Source organism: Macrobrachium rosenbergii, chromosome 13, assembly GCF_040412425.1.
Source record: "Macrobrachium rosenbergii isolate ZJJX-2024 chromosome 13, ASM4041242v1, whole genome shotgun sequence".
NCBI lineage: Eukaryota > Metazoa > Arthropoda > Malacostraca > Decapoda > Palaemonidae > Macrobrachium > Macrobrachium rosenbergii.
The window spans coordinates 38,938,913-38,964,903 of NC_089753.1; the positions used below are offsets into that span (position 1 = coordinate 38,938,913).

Consider the following 25,991-nt stretch of genomic DNA (forward strand, 5'->3'; position numbering starts at 1 on the left):
ATTTTGCAACATTTAATTTGGATAAAAATAGAATATGGTAGAGCTTAAATATATCACAGGCTGACGGCGAGATTCGAGTGTTTTAGAATTAAAAGAGAAAATATGGTTTATTGCCAAACACGATCAGAGATCGATTTTATGCAAAAACTCCGCTTTCTATAAATACGAAAATAGAAGCGTGAAACTCTTCTATCTCAAAGCGTTTTGTCCTAAAAGAGTAATTCCAGTTTTTCTTGCAATAAAAGGAAATGGGAAAAAATAGCTAACATTTATTCTGTGAATAAAAACACAGAGGAATGATTTGCATACATAAACGGCCCTTTTAATTCAACGGAAAACAAAAATAAAAGTACAAAATTTACAAAAGGTTTCTTTATTCAAGGACTCTGAAGCAAAATTACTTAGTTCCCAACAAAACTTTCATTTTCTTTTGTTGTCTATTTATTTCAGTATTAATTTTCTCGGTAAATTAACACTTGTAAATATTTTACATTAGCACTCACAGAAAATATAAACACACAGATATCTAAAAGCAATAACGCATAAAATAAAAATTAATGTCAGACCATTTATAATAGTACGCAGGCAGAAAGGATGTTCCAAAGCATTACGACGATACCCACTGGGCACGGGAGAGTTGGGATAGGCGAGGGGAATCTTAGAATTAGCGATGGCGATACCCACTGGGCACAGGAGAGTTGGGTTAGGCGAGGGAAACCTTAGAATTAGCCACTAGTTTAAGTTAGCTTTGCTTAGATTTGGAAGAAAAGGAAGGTTGAGGGTAAGATGACTGGGTTAGGTTAGGTTAGGTTAGGTCAGGAATGAAGGGAGAGCTCAAATGGGATAATGGATTTCTGGTATGTTTAGGTTAAGAAAGGATATATTAGGATGGAAAGGCGGCTTTAGGTTAGGTTGCAAAGGAAAGAAAGGATATGATGTTAGGTTAGGAAGAGAAGGCGAGGTAAGGATGGAGTTATGTTCAAGTTGATAAGACAGGCATAAGGATGGAAAGGAAGAGTTGTGATAAGTTAGATTATACAGGAAAGAGAGCATAAGAACACGGTGATTGGGTTAAGTTACCTTATGTTAGGTTTGGAAGGGAGGGGCAGCAAGGTTAGGTGAGACTGTTGTAGGTCAGGCTACGTCAGGATGGGAGGGAGAGCCAAGGATAGGGTCGCTGCTGTACGTTAGGCTAGGTCAGGAAGGGGACACCCAAGGATAGGGCCAATGGTGTATGTTAGGTTAGGCTTGAAGGGAAGGAGAGGCAAGGATGGAGTGACTGGAATAGGTCAGGCTAGGTCAGGAAGGGAGAGATTGCCAAGGAAGGAGTGGTTGGTGTAGGTCAGACCAGGTCATGTAGGGAGAGATGGCCAAGGAAGGAGTGACTGGAGTAGGTCAGACTAGGCCAGGAATGAGGAGGAGCCAAGGACTGGGTCACTGGTGTAGGTTAGACTAGGTCAGGGAGGGACAGCCAAGGATTGAGTGACTGGAGTAGGTTAGACTACGCCAAGAACGAGGGAGAGCCAAGGTCTGGGATCTGGTGTAGGTTAGGATAGTTCGGGGGGGAGGGAGAGACAAGGATGGAGCGACTGACGTACGTTAGGCTAGGTCAGTAATACTGATTAGTATGACTGGTTTAGATTAAGTTAAGTAGGAAAAGGGGTGCCGATAAGACGAGTTTATCAGATTTATTTTCGAAACAAGACAGTAATAAGGAAGAAAAGATTGCATTAGTTTTAGTTATATCAAGTACAGTTGGAGTACTGACGGAACTACTGGGTTAGTGTAGGTTAGGTTAGGAATGAATGGGTGAGTGAAATATAGAATTTAGGCTAAAGGCCAAGCACTGGGAAATAATGAGGTCATTCAGCGCTGAAAGGGAAATTGAGAGTAAAAAGGCTTGAAAGGTGCAACAGGAGAACACCTCGCAGTTGCACTATGAAACAACTGTTACGAGAGGGTGGATACCAAGACAGAAGAGGGGGAATATGAACGGAGGTACAGTAAGAGGAATGAAAGAGATCGCAGCTAGGGGCCGGAGGGACGCTGCATAGAACCTTAAGTAATGCCCACAGTGCACCGCGTGAGGTACACTGACGGCCCTACCCCTCTACAGGGGGTTAGGTTAGGAAGACAGGTAAGGGCACCGAAGATGAAATTAATCACGCGCAATTTGATAAATAGGATTTGGACAAGGCAATAACTTCCAATCATTAAATTCCTGCATGGTTCTCGCGAGCAGTTTCACCATTTTATCTTGCAACCTGGTATATCAGATGAAAGGATCGTGCAGAGGAATAATTATCACAATGGTTATTAGAACTAACTTACAGTTTATCGAGATAATTATGCAAGTGTCCTTATACACCACCACCAACTGCTACAACAATAAAACAGTGATGTATTTTTTGGAAATGCAGGAGAGTTTTCATGTTGTTAATAATAATAATAATAATAATAATAATAATAATAATAATAATAATAATAATAATAATGAGTATAAATACTACAACTATAAAACAGTGATGTATTTTTTGGAAATGCAGGAGAGTTTTCATGTTAATAATTTAATAATAATAATAATAATAATAATAATAATGATAATAATAATAATAATAATAATAATAATAATAATAATAATAATAATACTGAGTATAAATACTACAACAATAAAACACTAATTTATTTTTTGGAAATGCAGGAGAGTTTTAATGTTGTTAATAATAATAATAATAATAATAATAATAATAATAATAATAATAATAATAATAATAATAATAATAATAATAATGAGTATAAATACTTCAACTATAAAACGGTGATGATTTTTGAAATTCAGGAGAGTTTTCAAGCGAATAATAATAATAATAATAATAATAATAATAATAATAATAATAATAATAATAATAATAATAATAATAATAATAGAGTACAAATACCTTTAAAAATATACACAACAATCGGGGCATTAGCATCATCACCCGAATCATTATTAGCATTATTATCTCTCTCTCTCTCTCTCTCTCTCTCTCTCTCTCTCTCTCTCTCTCTCTCTCTCTCTCTCATGCACGGCAATCAGAATCCAGCTTATTAACGTCTCAAGCAATTCGCAAAAGCCGGTGCGGTCATATACAACTAATTACGACAACCTTTTAAGCGTCTCCATTACCAAACTTGAAGCTAATTACGTTGAGACAACTCTTATTTACATCTAATTAACGTGTATCTCCGCTGCAAATCAAGAGTCATTATGTTGCATGGGTTGTCTAATAACGTTCCGATATGAATTTGTGGTTTTGCTCCTGCTGAAGAATTGGATGTGAAAATTTATCACTGGTTTGTTCATATATTATTCATTTCTTTATTAATGATATTTATTGGTTTATTCATTTATTAATTTGTTTACGAGTGATGTTTAGCATCAGGAAGACTTTTTGCAGGATGGGATCTTGCTTTTCAATGCCGTGTTTTACTGCAAGCTGTAAAGTTTATTTCTCCTGTACTACTGCAAATTGTAGAGTTTTTTCACCTGTTTTACTCCAAATTGTACAGTTTATTTGTCCTGTTTTACTGCAAATTATGGATTATTTCTCCTGTTTTACTACAAATTGTGCAGTTTATTTCTCCTGTTTTACTGCAAGCTGTACAGTTTATTTCTGGTGTTGTACTGCAAACTGTACTTTATTTCTCCTTTTTTACTCCAAATTGTGCAGTTTATTTCTCCTGTTTTGCTGCAAACAGTACAGTTTATTTGTCTTGTTTTACTGCAAATTGTACAGTTTATTTGTCATGTTTTATTGCAAATTGTACAGTTTATTTGTCCTGTTTTACTGCAAATTGTACAGTTTATTTATTGTTTTATTGCACACTGTAGTTTATTTCTCTTGTTTTACTGCAAATTGTACAGTTTATTTCTCCTGTTTTACTGCAAATTGTACAGTTTATTTGTCCTGTTTTACTGCAAATTGTACAGTTTATTCCTCCTGTTTTACTGCAAATTGTACAGTTTATTTGTCCTGTTTTACTGCAAATTGTACAGTTTATTTCTCCTGTTTTACTGCAAATTGTACAGTTTATTTGTCCTGTTTTACTGCAAATTGTACAGTTTATTTCTCCTGTTTTACTGCAAATTGTACAGTTTATTTCTCCTGTTTTACTGCAAATTGTACAGTTTATTTGTCCTGTTTTACTGCAAATTGTACAGTTTATTTCTCCTGTTTTACTGCAAATTGTACAGTTTATTTGTCCTGTTTTACTGCAAATTGTACAGTTTATTCCTCCTGTTTTACTGCAAATTGTACAGTTACTTCTCCTGTTTTACTGCAAATTGTACAGTTTATTCCTCCTGTTTTACTGCAAATTGTACAGTTACTTCTCCTGTTTTATTGCAAATTGTACAGTTTATTTGTCCTGTTTTACTGCAAGTTGTAGAGTTTATTTCTCCTGTTTTACTGCAAATTGTAGTTTATTTCTCCTATTTTACTGCAAGTTGTAGAGTTTATTTCTCCCGTTTTACTGCAAATTGTACAGTTTATTTCTCCCAAGTTCTGTGCGAATGAATCTATTTACTCATATCTGTATGCATATCCGAGTTTGTTTCTTTATCTTTGCTTGTGAAGTTTTTTTCATTATTTTTACGTACTCTTACGAATAAGTCGCTTATTATTCCTTACCTAAATCCAGTTATACATATGTATATGTATACATATATATATATATATATGTATGCATGTATATACATACATATATATACACATATATATAGTATATATATTTTTATACTTATACATATGTATAACTGGATTTAGGTAAGGAATAATAAGCGACTTTCTCTCTCTCTCTCTCTCTCTCTCTCTCTCTCTCTCTCTCTCTCTCTCTCTCTCTCTCTCTCTCTCTCTCTCTCTCTCTCTATATATATATATATATATATATATATATATATATATATATATATAATCCCCCTCCCCCTCTCTCTCTCTCTCTCTCTCTCTCTCTATATATATATATATATATATATATATATATATATATATGTATATATATACACATGTATATGTGTATATATACATACATACATATATATTCATATATATATATATATATATATATATATATATATATATGAATATATATGTATGTATGTATATATACACATATACATGTGTATATATATACATATATATATATATATATATATATAGAGAGAGAGAGAGAGAGAGAGAGAGGGGGGAGGGGGGATTATCAATTTACTTGAGTAACAACAAACATGCTATTTACCAATAAACTCACGGAAAATATGGAATATAATTAACAAACAATGACCAAGAAACACACGTGGAAAAACTTTGCACCAACCCACACGAATCTAGTCACGCAAGAAACATTGCAGGAATAAATCGTACATTTCTCTGTAAAGACTTGCAAAAGAATTCCATCACGGACAGGACACAGACACAATTTCTCTCTCTCTCTCTCTCTCTCTCTCTCTCTCTCTCTCTCTCTCAAACCTTTTTGGCGTCTCAAGTTTGCGGGAAGAAAACTAGCAGGGTCCAAACACTCTCAGGAATTGTGATGAAGACATATTGAAAATCTGTCAGGCGTCGCCAGACGATTCATGATGCTTGTTTAGAAAGAGTGGATTCTTCTTCTTCTTCTTCTTCTTCTTCTTCTTCTTCTTCTTCTTCTTCTTCTTCTTCTTCTTCTTCTTCGCTGTGACGCGTAGTGAAAAGGTTCTCGTTTTCTATCTCGATTTTTCAAACTTGGTCTCTGGGACGAAAGGTAATTTTTTTTTTTTTTTGGTGTTACATGACTGATTTTCTATCTCTCTCTCTCTCTCTCTGGCACATGATTAAATTTCATTCTCTCCTTGACACATGAGTAAATCTCTCTCTCTCTCTCTCTCTCTTTCTCTCTCTCTCTCTCTCTCTCTCTCTCTCTCTCTCTCTGACACAGGATTGAATGTCTCTTCAGCTCTCAGTTACACATGACTAAATCTCTCTCTCTCTCTCTCTCTCTCTCTCTCTCTCTCTCTCTCTGGCACATGATTAAATTTCATTCTCTTCTTGACACATGAGTAAATCTCTCTCTCTCTCTCTCTGCGAGACATAATTAAAGCTCTTTCTCCCACGCACTCTGTGCACGTAGTAACATTTTCTTTCTCTTTACCTTAATGAATTTCTGTGTGGGGCGGGGGGGTGATTGTGGGTGTGATTGTGAGGGAGTGGGGGTCGGAGTGGGAGTGGGTGTTAGTGTGGTAGTCTCAATCTCTCTTGCTGACGCACTGAAAACCCACTGCATGTCACGTGGTATGAATTTTTCTCTTTCTCCCCCTCTGTTTTTCATTTGGCTAAATTTCTTTCTATCTGATTTTCATTTCTCTCTCTCTCTCTCTCTCTCTCTCTCTCTCTCTCTCTCTCTCTCTCTCTCTCTCTCTAAAAATTAAAAGATACATGATTCCATCCCACCTGGTAGGATATTACCTTCTCTATCCATCGCGTTTCCATTTGATCGACAGGAAAAAAAACGTGATTGATCATTTGGATTTCCATCAGATTTGATCGAATGTTCCCGGAATCGTCAATTCAAAATAAAAGTCTGAAGATTAATTTGATTTTTTTTATTTTTTTTTTTTTTTTAGGAGAGGTTGTAACCTGTTGACTCGACTTGTGAATATATGCATTAAATTCTTCGCTTGAATATATTAATTAAATTCTTCGTTTGGGAGAGAGAGAGAGAGAGAGAGAGAGAGAGAGAGAGAGAGAGAGAGAGAGAGAGAGAGAGAGAGAATGGAAATCAGTCATCAGTCATGTAAAACCGAAGAGAAAAAATATTACTTCTCGTCCTAGAGAGCGAGTGTGAAAATTTCTGAGAGAGAGAGAGAGAGAGAGAGAGAGAGAGAGAGAGAGAGAGAGAGAGAGAGAGATTTATGTCTCACTGAGAGTGAGAGATTGAATCATACGTCTTAGCAAGGCAGAAAGCGCAAGAGAGACATTTACTCATGTGTCACTGAAAGACTGTGAGAGATTAATCGTGATGAGAGAGAGAGAGAGAGAGAGAGAGAGAGAGAGAGAGAGAATGAAAATCAGTCATGTAAAACCGAAGAGAACAAATATTAATTCTCGTCCTAGAGAGCGAGTGTGAAAAATTCTGAGAGAGAGAGAGAGAGAGAGAGAGAGAGAGAGAGAGAGAGAGAGAGAGAGAGTCTCCTTCCCAAGATCAATGTCACAGAAGACCAGTTAACTAGACCTTTTACGAAGCGGAGGACTGCAATTACTGGAACAATTGCTCCCATCAGCCAGAGAGAGAGAGAGAGAGAGAGAGAGAGAGAGAGAGAGAGAGAGAGAGAGAGAGAGAGTCCAACTGGGAGAAACGTATCCTACCCCAGCCTCGATCTTCAATCAAATATTTAGGTTCCTACAGGCTCTGAAATTAGATTCTTTTCTCTCAAAGAGGATTTTTGGGAGTAGTTAGTCGAAGACTAGCTATTCTTATTGGGATGTTAAAAGTACCTAATCAGCTTTCTGTATATGCCAGAATGCCCCATTCATACCGTGACCGTTGAATCGAGGACTGCCACATTCATACATTAACTGCTGAATCACCGACTACCATGTTCATACCTTAACTGCTAAATCGTGGACTGCCACATTCATACATTAACTGCTGGATCGTGGACCGCCATATTCACACTTTAACCTTTCCTCTGAAAGCTTCTGAATATAAATCTTTATCACTAATTTATCATCCTCTATTCGACCGTCATGGCTGAACCATTTCGCGACACTGATCTCTTTTAGTTTTCTGTAAAAGAAAACTATTGAGATGGCTATTTTTCTGTCCACCCTCAGATCTTAAAAACTACTGAGGCTAGAAGGCTGCAAATTGGTATGTTTATCATCCACCCTCCAATCATCAACCATACCAAATTGCAGCACTGTAGTCTCAGTAATGTTAATTTTATTTAAGGTTAAAGTTAGACGTGATCGTGCGTCTGACACCGCTATAGGTTCCAACACAGGCCACCACCAGGCCGTGGTTGAAAGTTTCATAGCCCGCGGCTGAGAGTTTCATGGGACGTGCCTGAGAGTTTCACACAGCATTATACACTGTACAGAAAACTTGATTGCGCCGAGGAAACTTTGGCGCATTTTTTACTTTGTTTCCTCTTACGAACAATTTCAGTTTTTTTCTCCAGTTCCCTCAGTTTTTATTCTCTATCCCCAGTCTACTAAACCGCAAAGTTTGCAAAAATCAGCCATTCCACAAACCACTTGCGTCTATTTTTCTCGCTGAACAACTGCTCACTTAAATTACTTTCCTTTTTCTGATTTCTTGCACCATTTCATCCACAAAGACTTTCAACAGCCTTGCGATATATCAAGCCCTTGCCTCCTCACACCCGCTTTCACACCTAATCAATCACTCTTCCTTCTACATATCTTAATAAATCATTCTTTTTTGTTATAAAAAAAATGTAATCCTTCTTAACAAATCACCTTCTATACCATAAATATCTGACGCCCTTCACATTGCCTCTATCATTTCCGTCATATGCCTCTACAAGATGGTCCTTGCATGTCAAGTTCAGCTTTTAGTTTTCTGTAAAAAAAAAAACTATTGAGATGGCTATTTGTCTGTCCGTCCGCACTTTTTCTGTTCGCCCTCAGATCTTAAAAACTACTGAGGCCAGAAGGCTGCAAATTGGTATGTTAATCATCCACCCTCCAATCATCAAACATAACAAATTGCAGCCCTGTAGCATCAGTAGTTTTTATTTTATGTAAGGTTAAAATTAGCCATGATCGTGCGTCTGGGAACCCTATAGGCGCATTCTTTCCTTTTTTTCCCATTGCTTTCAAACTTCTCACACAACTTCTTTATTACAAACACTTATTTTACGAAAACCCTACTTCGTCTATGCCCACACTGTTATTCCCTTGTTAATCGGTCTGTGATCTCTTCTCCACCAATGACCTAAATGCACTTTCAATGTCATGATGAGAAACGTTATGTCACTAAAGCGCTTAAAATTACGTTGTTATACATGACTTAAGAAAGTGTCATTTTTCCCAAAGAGAAAATGGCTTCATATTATAAGAGCTGGTATCAATCAGTGTCACACTTATCAAAATACTTTTCCACATTATAACATCAACCCGCAGTTATAAAGAAGCTCCTTCGCACACGTCGACACAATTTTTACATATATTTAAAATTACATATGCAAGCACATACTCAAAAGTGTAATTATGCTCATTAAGTTTACGAGATTTAATATCAGTGATTAATGCTGGTTCCTGACGTCTACTAAAGCATTATTTCTTAAGTATCTGGGAATTGATAAAAAAGTTCGAATACACTGTCGCAATCTTGCCATCCAAAATTACTTCAGTGAACATTTAACAGAAATAACGAAGCCTTCCTGAGATTATTTCAAAAGAGAACCAAGCGATTTATAAAAAAAACACGATACATTCATAGTCATTCATATTCATGTGTCACCGGAAATAAAGAATAAAATTACGATTCTTGCGACGTGACGAGTAAAAAAAAAAGGTAAACAATAAAAACGGAAAAAGGTGTTTCTCTCTTAATTACATGTTACAGGGAATACACAAAAAAAGGCGGAAAAACTCTTACATCTTGGTTGCACGAAAAAAATGTAAAAAAAAAAAACAGTAGTACCTCTTTCCTGGTTAAATGGCCCAGGGAAAACAAGAGAAATTATTACTGCCTTTTTCCCAGTTATAATCATGCGGTAGGGGTAAGAATTATGCTCCTTTCTTAGTTATACGAGGACAGGATACTAAAATAAAACTCAGTCATTTATGTAAACAACAAGCTAAAAGAAAGAATATGATTCTCCTTTCTTAAATACATGCCAGAAAGAACACAGTGTGGAAAGATGCTTCTTTTTTAGGTAAACCGTCAGAGGGAAGAAAGAAAAAGTAATATTTTTCTATATCACCGGAAAACAAGTAAAAATTGCGCCGAAGTTACTTCGGCGCAATCGAGTTTCCTGTACAGCGTATAATGCTGTATGAGGTGCGGCCCCTGAAAGTTTCAGCCACGGCCCGGTGGTTTCCTGTCCTATAGCGTTGCCAGACGCACGATTATGGCAAACTTTAACCTTAAACAAAATAAAAACTATTAAGGCTAGAGGGCTGCAATTTGGTATGTTTGATGATTGGAGGGTGGATGATCAACATACCAATTTGTAGCCCTCTAGCCTGAGTAGTTTTTAAGGTCTGAGAGCGGACAGAAAAAGTGCGGACGGACAGACAAAGCCATCTCAACAGTTTTCTTTTACAGAAAACTAAAAAGGGAAATGTTTCTTCTTTATACCAACGTGCTAAAGGGAAAACAAGAAAAAATGTTGCTTCCTCCTTAGGTATATAAAACGGGAGAAAAAAATAAAACCATTTCCTTCAAAGTAAGAAATACAACAATGAGAAGAGGAGTTTTTAAAAAAAGATGCTTAGTCATGAAACACTGCGCAGTTTCCCACTTGTAATGAATTCACCCAGTGACTAACTCTTCCCGGAAAAAATAGTTTTGTTACACTTCTGGACCTCCCTTCAATAAACGCCGTCTCGTTGTTGTGGAAATGTCAAGTGATTAGGGAACATAGAGAAGGTCATATATATATATATATATATATATATATATATATATATATATATATATATATATATATATATATATATATATATATATATATATATATAAAATATATATATATATATATATATATATATATATATATATACGTGTTCATCCTATATATACATTCATAGGTAAATCTTCCACTGAATAAGCTCTTCCTTGGGGGAGTCGGTAAAGTTGTGGCCTTGCACTCGCTAAGGCCCGAGTTCGACTCTCCGGCCGGCTAATGAAGAGTTAGAGGAATTTATTTCTGGTGATAGAAATTCATTTCTCGCTGTAATGTGGTTCGGATTCCACAATAAGCTGTAGGTCCCGTTGCTAGGTAACTAATTGGTTCTTAGCCACGTAAAATAAGTCTAATCCTTCGGGCCAGCCCTAGGAGAGCTGTTAATCAGCTCAGTGGTCTGGTAAAACTAAGGCATACTTTTCTTTCGCTGAATGCTAGCGAATATTAGTTTCCCTAAAAACTGTAATATCTCATAGAGCAAATAACGGAAAACAAAACAAATCAAAAATTCATAAAATCCTCGTAATGCTTTTACACTCTTCCATTATTCACCTGTTTGTTGGAATGGCATAGATAATGGAAGCCAATGCCGACACTTCATAAAACATGAGGCCTGCGGACGGTAATGTAGTGCATAAGGGGGAAGGTTGCCGAATTTCCACCGGCTAAAATTCAGCAGCATTGAGCCACAAGGTCGCTACATTATGCGAACCGTAAACACTGCATAATGTAAGGCGGTTCAAAGCAATTGATTATTTGTTGCAGCTCTATTGCTGAATCTATTTCGTATGTGCTTGTTTGTACGCTCAGAGATTCTCTTCTTAGATGCAATCAGACTTGATTTAGACGTCGAATTTCCAAATTTCCCCCCAAGGGAATTTTCAGTATTAGTTGTAGAATAAGCGGTAAAAATTTGAAGCAAATCTCTTCAATCATAAGGTAGAAATAGTCATTTACTTTATAGCGGGACCTTATGGCGTCGACGTTCCCCTTACGGCCAGGTTAAATCAATTATCGTTTTTATAGACTCAGTTAATCCTTCAATTTATACCTTTAAAACCAAATACTTTCAAGTGGTGGTCTTAGAACTCTCTTAGGTTGCGTCCACAATACAGAATAACATTTCATTAGCACGTGTCGGAAACATATCACATACATATCACAAACGTGTCAAAAGCAAGTCAACGCCAGTAAGTGGAGAACCAATCTTGGGCAATGCAGGATAATCGTACAGAGAACTGGTTAGTCACCAATAAGTCGCTGACTTGTATTCAACCTGCTTGAGATATGTATATGGTAAGTTTCCCATGTGTCAGTATGACATGTTTTGCCACAGTGTGGACGCACCATTACGGGGCATCTTCTAAAAGTCTTTCCAGCTTCAAACTTTGGAAAAATGCGTTGTGTTGATCCCGAAATAATTTTACTTAGGTGTAAAAAAAGTTAAATATACCTTAGTTTAACCAGATCACTGAGCTGATTAACAGCTCTCCTAGGGCTGGCCCGAAGGATTAGATTTATTTTACGTGGCTAAGAACCAATTGGTTACCTAGCAACGGGACCTACAACTAATTGTGGAATTCGAACTCGCGGCCAGCAGAGTGCTAGCTGAGCACGGAACCCACTCTCCCAACGAGGAACTGTACTTCAGTGTAAGATGTCAACGCTTCACATCCAAGAGAAGAGACTTACAGTTTTAAAACTGCTACTGTTAAAACTGAAAGTGTCCTCCTAAAAAAAGTAATGAAATTACTTCGTAACAGAATATAATATCTATCAATCATAAGCATAAGTTACAATGGAGACGAAAATATATAATAATAATTATGACGGAGACAAACAATGACATATAGAATACCTGTAAAAGAATTTAAAAGATAAACAAAAATATTTTATAGTTAAGACTTTCCTCAGTTTTTCAGTTCGCGAAAATCTGACAAAGAGGAAGAATTCGAAATAAAAACTAAATAAAAAGTTCGGGATAAAAACTAAATAAAACTATCATAATTTTTCCTCAAGAATTTGGGACCATCACTAGGACATGATGATTAAGATTTCGTTATCAGAATGTTCCATCTCATTTTAATATTAAAAACATTTATAACGATGAGATTTTTTTCTGGTCGTGTAATTTTATCGGCGAGAGAGAGAGAGAGAGAGAGAGAGAGAGAGAGAGAGAGAGAGAGAGAGAGAGAGAGAGAGAGAGAGAGAGAGTCAGTCACATATGTACTGTATATACAGAAAAAACAGCAGAAATTGATAGAACTTAAAAGACAAAATGATAGAGACAAAATATAGCTCGAGAGAGAGAGAGAGAGAGAGAGAGAGAGAGAGAGAGAGAGAGAGAGAGAGAGAGAGAGAGTCAGTCGCATACGTATATATAGAAAAAACAGAAGAAATTCAATAAACTTAAAGACAAAATTCTATAAAATCTAGCACGAGAGAGAGAGAGAGAGAGAGAGAGAGAGAGAGAGAGAGAGAGAGAGAGAGAGAGAGAGAGAGAGAGAGAGATCACAAACCCCTGAGAAAATAGAGACCATTTCCGTTTTTTCTTCTTTGATGTTCCTGCACTCACAGAACGCTATTAGTCTTTTTTTTTTACCCTTTTATTTCATCTCCGATATTCTGGAAATGGGATTACGTGTATACTTAAGAAGAAAATGCAGCTATACTCATTTTTGTCCGTCCTCAGATCTTACAAACTACTGAGGCTAGAAGGCTGCAAATTGGTATGTTGATCATCCACCATCCAATCGTCAAACATACCAAATTGCAGCCCTCTAGCCTCAGTAGTTTTTTATTTGATTTAAGGTTAAAGTTAGCCATGATCGTGCTTCTGGCAACGCTATAGGACAGGCCACCACCGGCCCGTTGCTGAAAGTTTCATGGGCCGCGGTTGAGTTTCATGGGCCGCGGTTGAGATTTTCATGGCCCGTGGCTGAGAGTTTCTTACAGCATTATACGCTGTACAGAAAACTGATTGCGCCGAAGAAACTTCGGCGCATTTTTGGCTTATATTCAAGATCAAATTTTTATCAAATTACTGATTTTATCTTTTATTTCGCTTTAGATTTATGGAACTGCCAATTTTATTTAAGAGTAACATCTTTCTTTCTTTATTTTTGTAGTATTCTACAAAACAAAAAAAAAACACAAAAAACAGATATAATATTAAAAAGTTTTGAGAGACTTTCCACAAGGCAGATTAATCGTTTTCTTTGGTCAGCACGACGTAAATTAAATTCATAAAATGAAAAAAATAAATAAAATGTTTTTCGCACTGAGGAAATGAAAGGAAGATACCATTTCTGATTTTTTTTTTTTTGCGAATATACGCGAGCAATATATAGAGATGAATATGGCCGATATATTATTTTTCAGTTACGAACTAACCAGAAAAATAATCAGCAGCAATATTAACCAAACTAATGATAATGATACACACAGATAATGGATAACAACGCTTCTATATCACAAAACGACCATAACAAGAATGAATAATGTTTAATGGCGTTCATACACATCAAACTTGTATGAGCCGAATTTGTCCAATCCTTCTCATTCACAGTCACTGGACAAGTAAGTTATAAGACCCATATGAGAAGGTGTAAGCCTTTTTGAGTGGGTTTCATAAGGTGACACCTTTATTGGAACACCCTAACAGGAAGGAGACAGGTATGAGACAGGGAACAGGCGGGAACTTAATGGAAGTTAAACGGATCCGTTGGTCCGTATGTCCGTCTTGGAGCTGGGAGCTTTTATTAACTGGGAACTCCTATTAGCTAGGAATTCCTACTAGCTGGGAACTCCTCTTAGCTGGGAACTCCTCTTAGCTGGGAATTCCTCTTAGCTGGGAACTCCTCTTAGCTGGGAATTCCTCTTAGCTGGGAACTCCTCTTAGCTGGGAACTCCTATTAGCTGGGAATTCCTCTTAGCTGGGAACTCCTATTAGCTGGGAATTCATATTAGCTTGAAACTCATATGAGCTGGGAACTTCTATTAGCTGGGAATTCCAGTTAGCTGGGAACTCCTATTAGCTGGGAACCACTATTAGCTGAGAACCCATATTACCTAGGAACTCCTATTATCTGGGAACTCCTATTAGCTAGGAACTCCTATTAGCTCTCAATTCCTATTAGATTGGAATTCCTGTTAGCTGGCAATTCGTTAGCTGGGAATTCCTATAAGCTGGGAATTCCAATTAGCTGGGAACTACTCTTATCTAAGGGCAGGTTTGGACTGTTCTTCTTTTAAGTATTAGATAAGAGATAACAATTACCACTATATGGCTATCATTTATCTACTTATTTGTTATCCGGAAATACAGTTACTTATAGATGAACCTGTTTTACAAGTACGATATCTCTGACACTGTTTAAATTCTAACCCGTAGGGAGTAGTGCCGTCAGTGCACCTCCCGCGATGCACTGTAGACATTACTTAAGGGTCTTTGCAGCGTCCCTTTGGCCCCTAGCTGCAACCAATTTAATTCCTTTTATTGTACCTCCGTTCATAGTCGCTTTCTTCCGTCGTACTTTCCAACCGCTCCCAACAATTGTTTCATAGTAAAGCTGCGAGGCTTTCCTCCTGCTACAACCTTTAAAAACTGTCTACTTTCAATTTCCGTTTCAGCGCTGAATGACCTCATAGGTCACAGCAGTTCGCCTTTGACCTAAATTCTCTATTCCATTTCCATGCTTAAATTCAGTAAGTTTCAACATCTATCTTTCGGTGGTCTGGGTATAATGCTGCATGAGCCGCGGCCCATGAAACTTTAACCACGGCCCGGTGGTGGCCTGTCCTATATCATTGCCAGAAGCACGATTATGGCTAACTTTAACCTTAAATTAAATAAAAACCACTGAGGCTAGAAGGCTGCATTTTGGTATGTTTGATGACTGGAGAGTGGATGATCAACATACCAATTTGCAGCCCTCTAACCTGAGCAGTTTTTAAGATCTGAGGCCGGACAGAAAAGTGCGGACAGAATAAAGTGCGGACGGACAGACAAAGCCGGCACAAAAGTTTTCTTTTACAGAAAACTAAAAATTCATTAAACAAAGTCAGAGTTTCTTACGCACACTGGTTCTCGTAACAAAGCGCTAAAGCAACATAGTTTCCCATTAACGAAAACCAGATGCAGTTCTGTTTAAATTCACTACATCTGGGGCCTTCTAATAGTGTAGTGTTTTTAAGGATACCATTTTTAGGGACGCCAGTTCTCGAGTTATTGCTATAAAATGACTGGCAAGTGAATCAGTGACACTATTTTGACAGCCCAAAAACGTTAACATTGAATATGTGACCATTTTATTCTTTTTCAAAATACAAATTTTAATTGGCTTTAATAAACAATAGTAGGAGTAGCAAGAGAGAGAGAGAGAGAGAGAGAGAGAGAGAGAGAGAGAGAGAGAGACAGACAGACAGAGAGAGAGAGAATCTAATATGCTTTCCATAAGTAATTTGAAAAGTCACTTACATTAATTTCGATAATCAAATCTCGCGTTTCTACTTAAGGGAATTCTCAGTCAATACCAGGGAAACCAAAAGTAATTTCCCCAAAATTTAATTTCTTCCCGATCAAACAGTGGAAGGATGAACCAGAAATGAATTAGACTAGACTAGACGGTGGCTCTCTCTCTCTCTCTCTCTCTCTCTCTCTCTCTCTCTCTCTCTCTCTCTCTCTCTCTCTCTCTGCATTCGCTATTTACACTTCTGTCCCTAAGGTTGCTATTATTACAAAAATAAAATCTTTATCCCTGCTTAAACAAATGAGGTTTAATTTGTAAACATCCTCTCTCTCTCTCTCTCTCTCTCTCTCTCTCCATTCGCTATTTCCACTTCTGTTCCTACGCATCTCTGCTCCTAAGGTTGCTATTATTACAAAAATAAAATCCTTATCCCACTTTGAACAAAATGTGGTTTAATTTGTGGGTATTGTCTGTCTCTGTCTCTATTTCCATTTGCTACTTAACCCTTTGTTCCAAAGGATGATATTATGAAAAAAAAAAAGCTCAATTCGTGCTTGGAAAAAATGTGGTTAAACTTGTAAATATTTTCTCTCTCTCTCTCTCTCTCTCTGGTGAACTCATTTTATACTAAATATCATTCACTAATCTGCTGCACAGCCATTTTCTAATACTACCTCTATTTTCATGACCTCTACTGCGTTGACCAAGCAACTCTAAAACTTATAGAATACCTTTAATCAGAGTTATGAGCGCTTTCAAGTCTCTCTCTCTCTCTCTCTCTCTCTCTCTCTCTCTCTCTCTCTCTCTCTCTCTCTCTCTCTCTCTCACTGACCTCGTTTTACATAAATCATTTACCAATCTCCTGTCTCCTCCCCTTTCAACTAGTATCGCTATTAAAGCGACTTCTACTGCTTTCAAGAACAAGTTCCAAAACTTATGGAATACCTTAATCAGAGTTAAGAGCGCTTCCAAATCTCTCTCTCTCTCTCTCTCTCTCTCTCTCTCTCTCTCTCTCTCTCTCTCTCTCTCATTTCCGCCAGGCGCTGAACTCCCACGTACACCCCCAAGAAACCCGGTTTTTTAATCCGAATGAGAGTTTCTCATCGGCCCCAAATCAAACCGTCATTTCTTGACAGGTGACAACGCGTCCTGGCGCCTGACGCGACTCTGTGTAAAAGATTACTCTCTCTCTCTCTCTCTCTCTCTCTCTCTCTCTCTCTCTCTTCTATTCGCGCAGGATGAAAATGTCCAAAATGAAATATTTCAGAGCCAGGCGCTTGCAGAAACTGGCAAAATTCTTTTCTCTCTCTCTCTCTCTCTCTCTCTCTCTCTCTCTCTCTCTCTCTCTCTCTCTCTCTCTCTCGTTTCGAGGAAGTGTATCTGGCGCTTGGAAACGAAGTGACGAGGTAAAGAAGACTTATTTGATTACGAATGGGATTGTAAGAAGAGAGAGAGAGAGAGAGAGAGAGAGAGAGAGAGAGAGAGAGAGAGAGAGAGAGAGAGAGAGGTTTGGACCGTTTATGAGGTTTGGACCGTTTATGCTTATCTATGTGAAATGGGAACGATTATACATTCGAAATGATTTATTAACTGATTAATTTAAACAACCTGCAGTCGCAATAACTATAGTTATGAACGCTAAAAATACGTTTTTAGTTTTCTGTAAAAGAAAACTATTGTGCCGGCTTTGTCTGTCCGTCCGCACTTTTTTCCGTCCGCAATATTTCTGTCCGCCCTCAGATCTTGAAAACTGCAGAGGCTAGAGGGCTGCAAATTGCTATATTGATCATCCACCCTCCAATCATCAAACATACAAAATTGCAGCCCTCTAGCCTCAGTAGTTTTTATCTTATTTAAGGTTAAAGTAGCCTTTCCGTTAGACCTACTTTAGAAATCAGCTGTTGCACTGACGTACAAAAAGCGAACTATGACATCTGTTTTTCTTTACGGATGGGATAGGTTAGACCGTTAGAGCTAGTTGCCGTCTGGTGGGACAAGCTCAATATCCCAGAGAGATCTGGGAGGGAAAGAACTGAAAACTGAGCATCCCCACCTGCTGTTTTTCCTGACAGTTATTGAAATTTTTACTGGTGGTCACTACAGGACTTTGATCTAAGGGCCACTGTAAGACTGTTTAAACGGCCACTGTAATATTTTAATGGCCACTGTATGACTATTTCAGTGGCCATTGTAAGACTGTTTAAATGGCCACTGTAAGACTGCTTCAATGGCCACTGTAAGACTGCTTCAATGGGCACTGAAAGACTGTCCCAATGGTCACTGTAAAACTGTTTAAATGGCACTGTAAGACTGTTTCAATGGCCACTGTAAGACTGCTTCAATGGCCACTGTAAGACGGTTTCAATGGCCACTGTAAGACTGTTTCAATGGCCACTTTAAGACTGTTTAAATGGCCACTGTAAGACTGTTTCAGTGACCACTGTAAGACTGTGTCAATGGCCACTGTAAGACTGTTTCAGTGGCCACAGTAAGACTGTTTCAATGGCCACTGTAAGGCTGTTTCAATGGCCACTGTAAGACTGTTTCAATGGCCACTGTTGTTTCAATGGCCAATGTAAGACTGTTTCAGTGGCCATTGTAAGACTAAATGGCCACTGTAGGACTGCATCAGTGGCCACTAGGACTGTTTCAGTGGCCACTGTAAGACTGTTTCAGTGGACACTAGGACTGTTTCAGTGGCCACTGTAAGACTGTTTAAATGGCCAATGTAAGACTGTTTCAAAGGCCACTGTGAGACTGTTTTAATGGCCACTAAACACGTTCAGTGACCACAACAGAAAAGAGTGGCCTCATGACCACCCATTAAGGAACGGACGAGGAGCAGAAAGGGCTAAGAGGCTGAAGAATGGAAAAACTGAGGAGCTGATGGGATCAACTTTAAGGTGATGCAGTAACATGGTGATAGTGCAATGGAATGGCCAGCTGTTTAATTACACTAGTGTTATTTATCATTACAGGTGAAACTGGAATTTAACGCTAAATTCTAGAGTTAATTTATAATCTACACTGTAATTCGCTGAAATATTTCTGTGTATGAAGTTTGAAGATGGAGACTCCATTGGTTCCTCCGGACTGATAAATTGAATTGAATTAAATATAGAATTTAGGGCAAAGGCTAAGCACTGGGACCTATGGGGTCATTCAGCGCTGAAACGGATATTGAAAGTAAATGGTTTGAAAGGTGTAATAGGAGAAAAACCTCGCTGCTGCACTATGAATCAATTGTTAGGAGAGGGTGGAAAGTAAGATGGAAGAAAGAGAATATGAAAGTAGGTACAGTAAAAGGAACGAAAAGTGTTGCAGCTAGGGGTCGAATGCACGCTGCAAAGAACCTTAAGTAAAGCACACAGTGCACCGCCTGAGGTGCACTGAAGGCACTACCCCCTTACGGGACCCGGACTGATGAACAGAAGGACTAAACGGTATTTTTTTTTTTTAGTAAAAGCTCTTCTACTGATGATTGTTTCAGGATGAATGAAATGTGTTTGGGCCTTTTTGGTCTATCATTCACTACGAGCTTGTTGGCGTGTGCTACTTGCGCTGGAACTCGGCACTGCTGTCCCCCTCTACCCTCCTGATCCCCTACCTACCCCGCCCCCACCAGGGGCGGACAAACAGGTTTGCAGGAGGAGGGTGGATGTCTCCCCTAACAACCCGTTCCCCTACCAACCCCTCCCCCAGCCGGGACGGACAAAGAGGTTTGCATGGGGTGGGTGGCTGTGTCATGTCTCCCCTTCTGTCATTCGGGGAGGACAAACAAGATCCATATAATAATAATAAAATATATAATAATACAGTATAATATAATATAATAATAAAATATATTATATAATAATAATAAAATCCGAGTAGATTTTATTATTATAGAGATACCAATTACATTAAAAATTGAGAAACTTGACCACTACCTATTTGATACCACCTTGGATTCAACACTGCTCTTGCTTACGTCCCCATGGCGTCGACACATTGTTTCGTCTTTCTCTTTTTTGTGATTCTGCCTTTCATCGCTGGTAACGTAAAAGATTACTTTTGCCTTGTAGGAGCTCACAAAAGACCACACAATACATTTTCATGGTGGGCATAAAACACGTTACTTCGAAAACTTTAAGAACTAATATTAATATGGTAAATTCATTCATTAATAATTACAGATTCTGAAACTGTAAATATTGTTTGAAAATTCTGGGGACAATTTGTCGCAATTAGACAAAAAGGGGTACTATTTTGGCTTGTTATATGAGTCTCTCAGTCGAGAAACATGCCAAGCGCCATCCTGGGCCATGGGTATTTTTAATATAATTTACTATATTTTAAAAATGGCACTTGGCATGTTTCTCGACTGAAAAGCTCATATACAAGGAAAAAATATCTACGCTGTACAAATTTTAAACCACCGTACGGTTAACGTAAAGTAGACGGCCGCACGAAGATATCGTTTATTAAAATAATTTGTCGACCACACAATATAGGAATGGGCGTATATAATACTTTGATCCCCGAGGGGCTATTAGTACTACACCCGGCGTCCCAAGGAACTTCCGCCATGTTTAGTACTAGCACCTCGGAGGTAGACGAGAAAACAAGAACAAGAGGTAGCAAATTTTTCGAATAATACCTACATAGTAATTCATAATAACATATATATCTATAACATGAAACTTTAAGCACGGCCCGGTGGTGGCCTATCCTATATCGTTGCCGAAAGCACGATCATGGCTAAAATTAACACTAAATAAAATATAAACTACTGAGGCCAGAGGGCTGCAATTTGGTATGTTTGATGATTGGAGGGTGGACGATCAACATTCCAATTTGCAACCCTTTAGCCTCAAGAGTTTTTAAGATCTGAGAGCGGACAGAAAAAAAGTGCGGACGGACAGAGCCGGCAAAATAGTTTTCTTTTACAGAAGACTAAAAAGAAAGGAAAAAGACGACGTCAAAATGAAAGAAAAACAAAAACGAAATGGAGATAAAGTAAGGTCCTCGGGTAAGATCTTCAGTAGAACCAAGAAAGGGATTTTCCCTTTTTCTTTTCTCTAACCGCAGCTGCTGCTGCTGCTGCTGCTGCTTTTGTTGTTGTTCCACCGCTAAAGGAGCGTTTGGTTTAAAAACACCTGACGAAGAGCCTTCCTTTCTCGGGAAACAGAGGGGAAAGGGCAGCGATCGCCAGGGGTTTGTTTATCCATAAAACGAAGCTTTTTAAGAGATGATGAGGCCCCCAACCGCCATAGCACCAGCTACAGCCTCTCCCTCAGGCTGTTGGGACGGAGGAGGAGGAGGAGGAGGAGGAGGAGGAGGAGGAGGAGGAGGAGGAGGAGGAGGAGGAGGAGGAGGAGGAGGAGGAGGAGGAGCAGGACTCTCTTCCGTTTGGCTGGTCGCGCGTCGTTATTTCTTTTAATGATTAATAAAAATTGCCCGGAAATGGTTTGTTTATGCTTTGAATGGTCGTTTTAGAAGTATGAGGCTACAAAAAGTTTTCTTGTTTACTAACATTCAAGATTTTTCTTTGTTCAGTGTGTCTTTTATTGTGAAAGGAACCTTTCGACGCGTTTTTTAAATCATACAACTTCTTTTAGAATGGAAATTAAATGGAAATCACCAGTGAAAAGTTCCTTGACCTAACATCAAACAACCCTGATATACATCTGTCGAACGGCCATGCATATTAGTGCCCTTTTCATCCAAATTATTAATTATTACATTATACTGACTACCAGGTGCTTAACTCACACTTCAGGCCATTCATCGACTTGACCTTAAATCTCCTGCGTTCTAATACATAATCTAGCAAACTCTTTCCTTTACCTTTTTCTCTTTTACAAGTATACTTCTAAACAATCATTTATGGAAACCTTTTACTTCAGTCAATCAATGCTCTTTCCAACCACATTTCCTCAAGACAATCTCCAGTCTCATTCACTCCCTGAATTTCATGCATACTAGCAACGCCATCCTTTCTCAGTCACCAACCTTCGAATTCAGATCACCTAGCACAACCGCTCTGTCATATTCTCCGAACATAAACAAGCACAGATTCAGACTCCTAAAATAACCCTCTTTCACAGTTAGGCTTTATGTCACAACTTTTCCCGCGCTGTGTATAAGTACTATTTGTTGCTCAAGACTGAAATGTCTGTAATGAAGAAATATAAAGAAAGAAAACGCTTATTGAAAATATATTGTTTAATTTTTTCTTCAAGCGGACTAAATTCTCTTCCGCATATTTTTCTCTGCCACTTCCGTACTCAGATGTCACAAAATTTAATAGATTTCGCTTCGTATTCTTCTCACTGAAAATAAATCCTTGCTTTTCCCTAACCCTGCATTTAAAATTTTGTATTAGAAAAATCGTTCTCTTCTTCCCGAGAACAGCCAGTCTTCTCTTTCTACTCTTTGCAAACAATTACACAAGAAAATTATGTTTCCATTTGTTCTCATGACCTGAACTACGATCTTTTTTCTCCTCTCATAAATAACAACGCCTCTCATTTCTTTCTCTCTTTTGAGGAGATTTATATATATTTTTTTCCCGAAAACTTATATCTAGGGTGAATATATTTCTTTCATTGATTCTCATCACAGGATATATTTCTTATACTTCATAACCAGTTTATTCTTTTTCATATCATTTCATGGAACAATTTCGTAGTGAATATATTTCAACAACTATTTTAGCTTCCGTATATATAATTGTTCGCTTCACAAATGTGGTTTATGTTCTTTCTCAAATAGCGTCTTCATTCTATTTTTTCCTCTTCCAAAACTGGTCTCTGACGAATATATTTCCGTTATTTATTCCCAGCACTAGAAATACTATCCTTTCTTATTCTCTGCCACTAGAAACAATACCCTCTCTATTCTCATAACTAAAAGCATTATCCTCTCTTTATTCTCATCACTAGAAACATTATCCTCTCTTCATTCTCATCACTAGAAACATCATCCTCTCTTTATTCCCATCACTAGAAACGCAATCCTCTCTTCATTCTCATCACTAGGAACATTATCCTCTCTTCATTCTCATCACTAGAAATATTATCCTCTCTTTATTATTATCACTAGAAACACTATTCTCTCTTTATTCTCATCACCAGAAACACTATCCTCTCTTTATTGTTATTACTAGACCCACTTTATTCTCATCACTAGAAATATCCTCTCTTTATTCTCACCACTAGAAACATTATCCTCTCTTTACTGTCACCACTAAACACACTTTATTCTCACCACTGTTAACGCTTTCCTCTCCTTGTTTTCACTGCTAGAAACACTATCCACTCTTTATTCTCATCACTAGAAACACTACCGTGTTCTCTCCTTAACTAATATGGGTCCTTATCGTCTCTCCCAAAAACAGCGATCCTGGAGACCCTCTGCGACCAGTTCCTCCCGAACAACGTCTCAGCTATCCTGTACCTCTTCAATTCAGAGAACTACGGCAGATCGACGGCCTCAGTCCAGTACTTCTTCCAGCTGGCTGGCTACCTGGGGATTCCGGTCATAGCCTGGAACGCCGATAATTCCGGCTTAGAAAGGGTGAGAGATTACGTCCTTCTTTTTTTTATTCACTTCATTTTGATAAAGTTCTATGATAAAGTAACACCTCAATTTAACGCTGCCCTAAAATGGAAAATTGCAGTATCAGCAAAATTTCCGAAATTGAGATATGCCACCTACTGGGGCTCATGAAACACTAATACATCATAAGTTACTTCACCTTCAGAATGGTTCTTCAATGCTTTATTTAGGGGGTCTCATTTGCAGCATCTGCAAAATCAGTAGTAAGGCCAGGGAAAACTGCAGTATCTACCATTTTTCTCAGCTTTGTAATTTTTGTAGATACTGCAGTCTTCCGTACTTATCAGCTACCATTTTTTATTATTTCTTCCTATGCCACCATTCTGGATGTGATAAATTTGTTGATATATCTCTTTAATTGATTAAGTATAAAGTACAGGTTAGTTTAGCTATGTGGAATTGCTGTTAAATATAGGACTGAAAATATTCAAGGGCAAAATCCGTTAAGTAACAAGACCATGTTGCTTAACGGATTTTGCTATTTATCAGCAAGGCCAGACCCCCAAAAGTGTCCGCTAAGCTGTGGTCCTACTGCATCCCATTATTTGTGATGTCTGTACCTGCTAATACACAAAGATAAAGGGCATTCGTCATATCCTGGAAGGTTGATAGCTACAATTCCTTTGTGAATTTTTGAGATGTGATAATCAGGATCTTTCCTAGATAGTGGCGCCCTCCCCCCCCTACCCCCAGGGTTTTAACCCGCTATGTATCCACCTTTGCAGCTTGTTTAGTACAAGTGCGTTGGGAATTACCGTAAAAACATAAACAAAAGACTGTAAATATCGCAAAGATAATGACCCCCAAGAAATATTAGTCCTAGACAACGACCCCCGAAAACCCTTGGGGGTCTGACCCCAAGGATTTTAACTCGGTATGTGTCCACCTTTGCGGCGTGTTTAGTACAAGCCCGTTGGGGATGACCGTAAAAACATAAACAAAAGACTGTAAATATCGTAAAGACACTGGGCCCCAAGAAATATTAGTCCTAGATAACGACCCCCGAAAACCCCCGGGGGTCACTATCTAGGAAAGATCCGATAATCATTGCCTAGACTGTGTGTGTGGTCGTTACCAGCTCCTTAAAGACAAGAAAGAATGGAAAATAAGATTTTAAATTTCCTTGTAATAATGTTAAAATGATCTTTATCTTTTTGCATTTTCTATACTGTCTTTGGTCTTGAAATATAAAAGGCATTTTCCGAAGATAAACCTGGCATTGGAATTACTTTAGTGAAATAACGAAAAATTACATAATTTCATTAACAATACTACCCTAAAATGGAAGACTGCAGTATCTGCAAAAAATACAAAACAGAAAAATGGTGTTTTCCCTTGCCTTACTACTGATTTTGCAGATACTGCAAATGGGTCCTCTAAATGCTCGTGGAAAGCACTGAAGAATCATTCTGAAACTGCAGTAACTTGTGCATTAGTGTTGCACGAGCCCAATAAGTGGCACATCTCAATTTCGAAAATTTTGCAGATATTGCAGTTTTTCCATTTTAGGGCAGAACAGACCCATATGGAAAGGGCTATCATGATGATTGTATTATGCTTATCATTATAATTGTTTTATGTTTGTCTTCAAGACAAATAGAGAATTAATATCTCGGCGGCTGTAGAAACTACTATTAACAGATAATTACTTATGTGACACAATAAACAAGACTATCCACTTAATAGGGAAATTTTTAATCCCACTATACTGGTGCTGTGATGCTTACATTAATATTACCCCTCTTTTCGCATTTTTACGTGGAATAGGATCAGGTAAGACACTCAAAGTTTGTCTGTAAAATTCATTCTACATTTGAAATAGCTTTTGTATGTTGAATTAATACGCAGTTATAATAATATAAAGTTAATTATTTTGAAAGACAAGACAACTCTTAAAACAGAAAATAGAATACTACATTTTACCAATGTTTTATTATACACACACACACACACACACACACACACACACATATATATATATATATATATATATATATATATATATATATATATATATATATATATATATATATATATATATATATATATATAATATATATACATACATTCTTGTTTGAGTGTGTATGTATATATGCCCATACATGTCAGTATATAATGTTGATGACTGACTGCCAATATCCCAAAAGTTCATTACTGTCACTGTGTTTGCATATAATGAGAGAGAGAGAGAGAGAGAGAGAGAGAGAGAGAGAGAGGAGGAGGAGGAGGAGGAGGAGGAGGAGGAG

General features: G+C 37.8%; 1 protein-coding gene and 1 long non-coding RNA gene across 4 annotated transcripts in view; one reads left to right on the top strand and one right to left on the bottom strand.

Moving 5' to 3' along the window:
• LOC136845216 (uncharacterized) overlaps positions 1-25,991 on the bottom strand; it is a 549,715-nt gene that overhangs the window by 402,550 nt on the left and 121,174 nt on the right. The window lies entirely within an intron of this gene.
• The window catches only part of LOC136845214 (glutamate receptor ionotropic, NMDA 2B-like), a 510,777-nt gene that overhangs the window by 355,177 nt on the left and 129,609 nt on the right, over positions 1-25,991 (top strand). For both annotated transcript variants that reach the window (XM_067115285.1, XM_067115286.1), the window contains exon 3: positions 23,525-23,703. In XM_067115285.1, the coding sequence (XP_066971386.1) occupies positions 23,525-23,703 (179 nt within the window). The remainder of the gene's footprint in view (positions 1-23,524; positions 23,704-25,991) is intronic.